This window comes from Palaemon carinicauda, chromosome 20, assembly GCF_036898095.1.
Source record: "Palaemon carinicauda isolate YSFRI2023 chromosome 20, ASM3689809v2, whole genome shotgun sequence".
Taxonomy (NCBI): Eukaryota; Metazoa; Arthropoda; class Malacostraca; order Decapoda; family Palaemonidae; genus Palaemon; species Palaemon carinicauda.
This window is the reverse complement of record NC_090744.1, coordinates 95572724-95581494: the sequence shown is the minus strand read 5'-3', so window position 1 is coordinate 95581494 and position 8771 is coordinate 95572724. Positions and strand designations below refer to the sequence as shown.

At 40.7% G+C, this 8771-nt stretch overlaps 1 protein-coding gene across 4 annotated transcripts in view; it reads left to right on the top strand.

The window, feature by feature from the left end:
• LOC137614326 (protein ELYS-like) overlaps window positions 1-8771 on the top strand; it is a 111000-nt gene that overhangs the window by 2178 nt on the left and 100051 nt on the right. For all 4 annotated transcript variants that reach the window (XM_068344087.1, XM_068344089.1, XM_068344088.1 and 1 more), the window contains exon 3: window positions 166-313. In XM_068344087.1, the coding sequence (XP_068200188.1) occupies window positions 166-313 (148 nt within the window). The remainder of the gene's footprint in view (window positions 1-165; window positions 314-8771) is intronic.

The window sequence follows — 8771 nt, the reverse complement described above, 5'->3', positions numbered from 1 at the left end:
ACAATTCCTCAATTGGTTAAAACTAAAAAGATTTATGCCTTAAAACCTTTTGCTAAATGTCAAGTGCCTCAATTAATTGAATTTAGTGTTTATGAAAATTTTTCAAAAATTAGTTAAAAAGATGAATTTGAAAGGAATGATTATTGAAATTCTATTTTCTTCAAGGTTACATCCTTGGCGATGGTGTCGGGAGGAGAAGTGAGCATTGACTCTGGTACTTTAGCCCCGGAACTTCGGCCATGGCATGGTATTATTGTTATTGGAACTGCACATGGCACTCTCCATTTGCTTGATTTAGCACTCGATTTAGGAGGTATAGTATCTACCCTTGATGTTTTCTTTTTGTAATACTAAAACAAGTTTATTTTTGTGTGGAAGCAATACAAGTTGCCCTTGTGTTACTTTAATACTGGTGTTGTTCTTGAGGATTCTGTTGGAGTATGTCTTTTAAAAAGGTAATGGTATTAGCTGGTGGTTGATGTGTAAGCGGTGCCCACTCAACAGGCCACTGAGCAGTCACTTTGATATTGGCTTCTGTGCATTACATACATATTTCTCTAGTGCCTCAAACTGGCTATAGTAATCCCCTTGTGACAGTTGCAATCGTGGCCACCTCTCCAGTGTGTAGAGTTCAGTAAGCAGAAGAAGGTTGAGAGATTTTCTGGATTCAGATGTGGTAATGCCCGAGCTTTTGCGGACTTTTAGCTCTTCTCTCCTACCATTTCTTGACCTTCTGTGCCTCCTCTGGGTTCCTCTATGGCTGACCATCGAACCCTGTCGCTTTCCTGGAGTGGGCGCTGAAGAAGACTCCTGCGACATCCAGGACCAGATCTAGACAACTTTTCACCCTTCCCCCCCAACTTATCCAGTCCAGGATGCTGGGTAGAGGAAGGATTAGGACACTAAAGTCTGCATTGCCCTCTTACAGCTGCCATGATTGGGGATGGCTGTCATGCCTTAGGGCAATATTGTAGCACATGGAGTAGAGGTGGGGGTCCTGGGATAGATGCCACCTACTGTTGTTTTTGTTATTCTTAGCCAAGCTACAACCCTACTTGGCAAAGGTGAATGCTACATGCCCAAGGGCTCCAAAAAGGGAAAATAGTCCACAAATATTGTAATACATCAGGCAACACAGGCAAAGTCTATGATGCACTGGTACTGGATTTTGCATTTTATCTCCAGACAGAATAAGAAATAAAAACCAAAAAGAAAGTCTCATTATACTTGAAAATAAAGTTTCAACTCATAGATTAAGTACCAAATATTTTATAAAATTGGTCAATATGGCAGAGCCAACTCACCATGTGTGGCTTTAGTACCCTCCAGGATAGCCACTTTGACAGAAGGAAGGACAATAATGATAGTTTTGGATATGAATACTATAGAGCTGGGATTCTTATCCTTTTTCAATACCTGTACCCCTTATTTCTTCGGAAAATATTCTTGTACTCTATCCAATATAAATACAATAATAACATATGATAAGGTTTAGTGACACAAACCTTGTTTAGAAATCATTCGGTGTATTCAATCACTGAACAGATATCGAATGACAAGTTTCAACTAGTAGGATGCAATGAATGCACATTGTAATAATGATTATAAATTGTACTACATAGTGCACATCAACACATTTTTAGTGGCGCTCTTGTAGTTTCACATTAGTGATGATGTTTATACTAGGTTATTTTTTTGAACATGTCCTACAGATGTCATTACTTTTATCCAAACCTGCCTGGAAAAATTATACAGCTGTAAATGGCACGAGGACCTTCAAAGCTCTCCCTGCTAACTGTGGGGTGTTTTGAGTTATGCACACCAGAACATATCCAGTTTTTTTTTTTTTTCAAACTTTATTCAGATTTTGTTATTGGTTAGTTACTCCACTAGATCATCTCTTATAATACCATCATCATCCATGAAATCAAGGTTAGAAAATGGATTTCGTAACCATCTTTGTTGCACAGAATCTTTTCTAAAGTGAAAATAACCTTGGTTGGACTGAAACTGGTATTACAAAGGTTCTTTTGCTTTATTCACAGTGAGCAGCTCATCTTCAGTACTAGTAGCTTCATCAAGAGAAGGGAAGCTAGCAAACTTTCCATTTTCAATGTGTTTTACCTACATTGGAAGTTTCTTGTCGAGGGCAGATAACTTTTATCATTTTTATTGTAAGCATCCCTGTCCCTTGGATAGTTCATTAATGTGTGTGAATACATCTGTCAGGTATGACAGAGATATAGATATTCCCTGTTTTCAAAATGGTCAGAATTTTTACTGCCTGTATTTCAAAGAAATGGCATGGTTTCTTCATGAAGATCAAAGACAACCGCTCAATAAACCATCAGCCATCTATGGCACTTCTGTTAAGCCTTTCCAACACACCATTGAAAAATCCAAGAGGAAGAGAAAACAGATAGAATAGTGTGTCTGAGTTTACCCTCAAGTGGGAGAACTATCCAAGATAGTGTAAGACCATGGTACAGAGACTATGGCACTACCCTAGACTAGAGAACAATTGTTTGATTTTGGAGTGTTTTCCTCCATAGCTAAAGAGTCTCTTTACCCCATACCAAGTGGAAAGTAGCCACTGGACAATTAAGATAGCTAACCAGTTGAGTGAAGAATCATTCGATTTCCCAAATGTTATCAGGTGTATGAGGAAAGAGTAGCATGTATAAAGAAATAATAGGTCGAGCTATTCGGTGTATGTGCAGGAAAGGATTGGTTGGAAATTCTTATAGACACGATTTTTGACAGGATTATTACTAACTAACAGATTGTGAATGGAGACCCTGTATGAGGGTATTACCGAATTTCTAGGTTTTTTATATATAATGTAGACAAGGTTATAACTTACCTGCAGCATTTAATCTATTTTATCTGGTTTGTTTGATGTCACTTGTTTTTTAAATATTTAACTTAGCCGGTGAATATATAATAGCTGCTACTCAGCGGCTCGACAGAAAACACACTCAAAAAACTCGCGAGCGATCGCTATGAAGGTTGCGGGTGTGCCCACCAGCGCCAACTGTCGGCCAGATACCACTCTTGCATGTAAACAAACCCTTCAATTCTTCTCTGTCGACCTTGACGACAAGACGTATCAATACTCGCTGTAGAACCTGGAGTTTTCTCAACATATTTGGTGAAGTACTTCATTTTGGTTCGAGCTTTCGCTGTGCAGGTGTTTTTCCTCAACATAAACTCTTGAACTCTTTATTGAATCAGATTATTTGTTGATGACTTGGATTGTTTTTTGGAATTTTCTTTGACTAATTCAAAATGGCTGACCCTTCACAAGTACCTAGATTTCGGAAGTGTAATGCTAGGGACTGTAATAGGCGTCTTCCAAAGGCATCTCTCGACCCACATACTGTGTGTTCCAATTGTCGGGGTAAAACCTGTCAATTGGGAGATCGGTGTGAGGAATGCGTGGGCCTTTCGGAATTCGATTGGCTCGAATACGATAAATATGCACGTAGGCTAGAGAGAGATAGGGTAAGGAGGAGTTCATCTAGGTCTGTAGATTTTTCCTCTCCACATGCCCCTGAACCTAATCCTTCCCCTGTAGTGGTTGTTCCTAACCCCCCTTCTAGCACTCAGGAACCATCTATGCAAGACATGTTACGTGCTATTCATGCCTTGGGGGAAAGAGTTGAAGCGTTAGCAACTGATCGTAATCAACTCATGGCTGACGTGAAGGAACTTGAGTGTCAGAGTGCCACGGCGGAAAGTGGGAAAGTGATTAGTGCGCAAAGTGTTGTGAACAGTGTTGCGACCGAGGGTTCGTCTGTTCGTGCCTGTCGTTCACCTAGTCCGGGACCTCTTGCGACCGAGGGTTCGTCTGTTCGTGCCTGTCGTTCACCTAGTCCGGGACCTCTTGCAAGCTCCCAAGCCCAGGGGAGAAGTAATGTCGTACGACTTATGGGTTCGAGAGGCCTTGATCAGCGAACAGACGTTCCCTCTATGGTATCAGGCGTATCTCACCAAGATCGCCCCTACCATAAGACGAGAGAGCCCATTTTCTCCTCGTCTTCCGAAGGCTTTTCACGCAAGAAACCGTGGAGCAAGGTTTCTAGGCCTCTTAAACGGAAGTCGGTCCCTTCAGGACAGGTCCAACGTCCTGGATGTAGTCATTGGGACAGTTCGGACCCGTTGCAGTCATCGGATGACTGCTCGCCGCCTAAGCAAGGCAAGGTTGTGCCGTCTCAGACGTTAACCCCGTCGGTTACCGCACCCATTCCCGTGGACCCTAAATGGGTTATACTGCAGGACATGCAGTCTAAGCTTGCCTCCCTTATGGAAGACTATTCTGCCGATAAGGTTTCCGTTGAGCCTAGCCGTTTATCTCATCGAGATCCTGGCCTTCAGCCACCCAAACGTTCCTTTGTGCGTCCTGTTGACGTTGGTGTAGCCAAGTCACGTCAATCAGTTTGTTTAGAACCACACTCGATGCGGTCTCGTGTGGGTTTTCAGCCGCATTTGGACGTTAGGCAACTTGCTGATGCTCCTGTTGACGTTCAGGAAGGTTCGCCAACCATCGGAGTTGACTTGTTTTGACGCTTAGCGTCAACATCCGCAGTCTAGAGTTGTTTTGACTGCTCAGACTAAGCGGTCAAAGCAGTCTCGGGTGGACGCTGTGCGTCCTCACGCACCTGTTGTTGTTGACAGTTCACAGACTGTCAAGCAGTTACATGACGTTGCGTCCTGGTCCGCTACTAATGCACCAGTGCGTGTGGACGCGGCGTGTCAAGCATTGCCAACCCCTTTGCTTGTTTCTCAGCAGTTGTCAGATGAGGACGTTGCTGACCCTCATCCTGAGGATCATCCTTCAGATATTGATGAACCCAGAATAGTTCCGCCATCAATGGACTTTAACCCTGGATAGGTACGGTGGGTCGTTTGCGACCCCGAGCGTCAAAAAAAAACAGGTTTTTCTCACGTGACTCACCCCTGTGACTGAATTTGTGGGTGATCGACCTGCAGGAGGTGTCTCCCCTACACGCTCTAGTAGTGTCCAGATGTGCATTGCTGTAGCTGTACTCCTTCCCCGATTTCTGAGACGCGTCGGGGTCGTTCGCGTCCGAGTTTACCCTTCTGAGGTAGTTTGCATAATTATCAAAGTTATTACGTATTATGAAATTGTCGTAGAATGGTGCAACTTGTATAGGTTACCAGTTGTGGAAAGTCTTGGTGGATTGTTTGGCTACCATGTGCATGTTTTTTTTTTTAGTTAAAATGTCGTTCATCACCACGAGGACCATTTTACCGCGAGTGCCCCTTTTTAATTTTTTTTCATTTTTTTGCCAAGTCATTTTTCCGTAAGATATTGCCAAATAGTGTCGTAAAACTTTTGCTTGTTTAGTGTTGGAAAGTGTGTCTAGATGATCTGGCTACCCATGCATGACTTTGTTTTTGTCAGATACGACGTAGTTATTGGTATATTGGGTATTTAACTGCGGTTACCAGTTTCTGTTTTTTTTCAATATTTGTAAAAATTACTACGTAGTAAGGAATTGCCGTATATTATTCATTTTTTTTTTCATGTTTGTGTTAGAAAGTGTGCCTTGATGGTTGGGCTAACACGTGCATGTCTTTTTTTTTATCTGAGATGTCGTATATTAGAATGTCGGGCATTTTACCGCGAGTGTCCCTTTTTAATTTTTTTTAATTTTTTTGCCAAGTCATTTTTCCGTAAGATATTGCGAAATAGTGTCGTAAAACTTTTGCTTTTTTAATGTTGGAAAGTGTGTCTAGATGATCTGGCTACCCATGCGTGATTTTGTTTTTGTCAGATACGACGTAGTTATTGGTATATTGGGTATTTAACTGCGGTTGCCAATTTCTGTTTTTTTTCAATATTTGTAAAAATTTACTACGTAGTAAGGAATTGCCGTATATTATTGATTTTTTTTTCATGTTTATGTGTTAGAAAGTGTGCCTTGATGGTTGGGCTAACACGTGCATGTCTTTTTTTTTTTATCTGAGATGCCGTATATTAGAATGTTGGGCATTTTTCCGCGAGTGCCCCTTTTTATTTGTTTTGCATTTTTTTGCTTAGTCATGTTACCGTAAGGAATTGGCAAGTAGTGTCGCAAAACTTATATTTTTATAGTGTTGGAAAGTGTTTCTAGATGATCTGGCTACCCATGCCTATTTTTTTTTTAGCCAGATATGGCGTATATATAAGTATGTGTTCGATTTTCCTGTGATTGCCATTTTTTCGTTTTTTCCCATTTCTTTCAAAATTACTACGTACTAAGGAACTATCACAGAGTAATATTTCATTTATATGTTTATTTGTCGGAAAATATGCCTTGATGGTTTGTCTAGCACGTGGCTGAAATTTTTTTTTTCTGAAATGCCGTATATTAGAATGGCCATTTTTCCACGAGTGCCCCTTTTTATTTGTTTTGCATTTTTTTGCTTAGTCATGTTACCGTAAGGAATTGGCAAGTAGTGTCGCAAAACTTATATTTTTATAGTGTTGGAAAGTGTTTCTAGATGATCTGGCTACCCATGCCTATCTTTTTTTTAGCCAGATATGGCGTATATATAGGTATGTGTTCGATTTTCCGGTGATTGCCATTTTTTCGTTTTTTCCCATTTCTTTCAAAATTACTACGTACTAAGGAACTATCACAGAGTAATGATTCCTCTAGATGTTTATTTGTCGGAAAATTTTGTTTACTTTTTTTTTGATTGAATATCATCAAATTTTTTTAGCTAAAATATTGTTTTACATTTTTTTTTTCGATTTTATTTCCCTTCAAAAAAAATTTTTTGGGTCAGAATTTGAATTTTATAGTCGTAAAATAATCGACAATTATCCAGCAACCCACCATACAATTTTTATGCATATCCAATAATAATTAGATTAGTAAATAACACCTTGAAATTGACATACCCTTCCTACATTTCAAGTGGCAGATTAGGGAGTCTGAGTCAGTGTGGTTGGCGGCCATTTTGTGGACATATCCGAAGCGTAAGCTGCCCTATCTATATATATTCTTGTTCCCTATAGAATTTGTGATATTTTGGTATATTTTTACCTGCATAAATATCATATTATATATTAAATATATGTATTTTTTTACGAAATTTCCAAGTACTCAAAAAATTACCTTTAGATATGGCCCCTGATATAAATGTAATTTACAAAATAATGAAGATTTTTTTACATATTTCTATTTTAGGATAACATATGTTTATTCCCTAAAAAAATTAGCCACTTCCTATTTCATTTGGGTACCCAAAAAAATTCATGAAATTTGGACAATTTTTTTTGGCCAAAAAAAGTTACCCTTTTTTTCTCATTTCAGATCTTCACCTCCATGGGTCTGACTTCATCCAAAATACATCAAGATGTGTCCTAAACATTCAAGAATCAATTCCTAAAAGGATTTGTGTATATATGTATAAACTTTTTTTTTATGAATTTTTATGTCAGGTCTTTTTTTTTTTCTACTTAATTTTTTAAAATATTTATAATAAATAGTTTTTCTGCAGATGAGTAGTATTTATCTTTACAGTTGTTTTAAGCATTCATTGAAGTTTTTTTTGGCAAAAGAAAAAAGGAGGTTACTGCAAAAACTGATTTTTCAAGAATTTTTTTTGGCGTCGGGGTCGTTCGCGTCCGAGTATACCCTTAAAGGGGTGTCCGAGGACCGTACCTATCCAGGGTTAAGAAAGTCATGTTAATTTTTAAGGAGTTGTTTCCCGATAACTTCGTCTCTGTTGCTCCTCGTTCGCCGCCGTCTGAGTTTGTTTTAGGCGTACCTGCTGACATGCCAGCCTTTACAAAACTTGTGCTCTCTCGCTCATCCAAGAGAGCTTTACGGCTTTTAGGCGATTGGTTGGAAACCAAGAGGAGTTTGGGGAAGACGGCCTTTGCCTTCCCTCCATCTAAACTCTCGTCTAGATCGAGCGTCTGGTATGCCACGGGAGAAGTTCTCGGCTTGGGAGTCCCTGCCTCTGCCCAGGGCGACTTCTCAAGCCTTGTAGACTCTCCCCGCCGCCTAGCCATGAGACGCTCGAAGATTAGTTGGTCATCCTCGGACCTTGACCATCTGCTGAAAGGCATTTTTAGAGCCTTTGAAGTTTTCAACTTCCTTGACTGGTGTTTGGGAGCCTTAAGTAGGAAAATCTCATCGGCTGATAGAGATGTCTCCCTACTCATTATGTCCTGCATGGATAAAGCCATCCGCGATGGATCCAATGAGCTCTCCTCCTCTTTTACTTCAGGATTCCTTAAGAAGCGAGAGAGTCTTTGCTCTTATCTGTCGGCAGGAGTTACTCCCTGTCAAAGATCTGAGCTACTCTTTGCTCCCTTATCGAAGTTTTTGTTCCCTGAACATTTGGTTAAGGACATAGCTTTGTCACTCGTGCAGAAAGACACCCATGACTTGGTAGCGTCCTCTGCTCGCAAAGGGACTCCTTCGACATCTTTTTCTGCAAGACCAAGGATAGACACTCCGGCGTCCAGGTTTATACCGCCCTTTCGTGGCAGAGCTCCCAGCAGGGGAAGTACTCGTGCCGAGGGAAAGAGAGGAAAGAAGAGAGGAGCCAAGTCCTCACGTGGCAGAGTCTGACTGCCCGCAGCCTCAGACAGCAGTAGTTGCCAGACTCAAGAACTTCTGGCAAGCCTGGGAGAAGAGGGCCGCAGACAAACAGTCTGTGAGGTTGCTCAGAGAGGGGTACAAAATTCCATTTGTACACAAACCTCCTCTAGCGACTTCCCCCATCGACCTCTCTCCCATGTACCG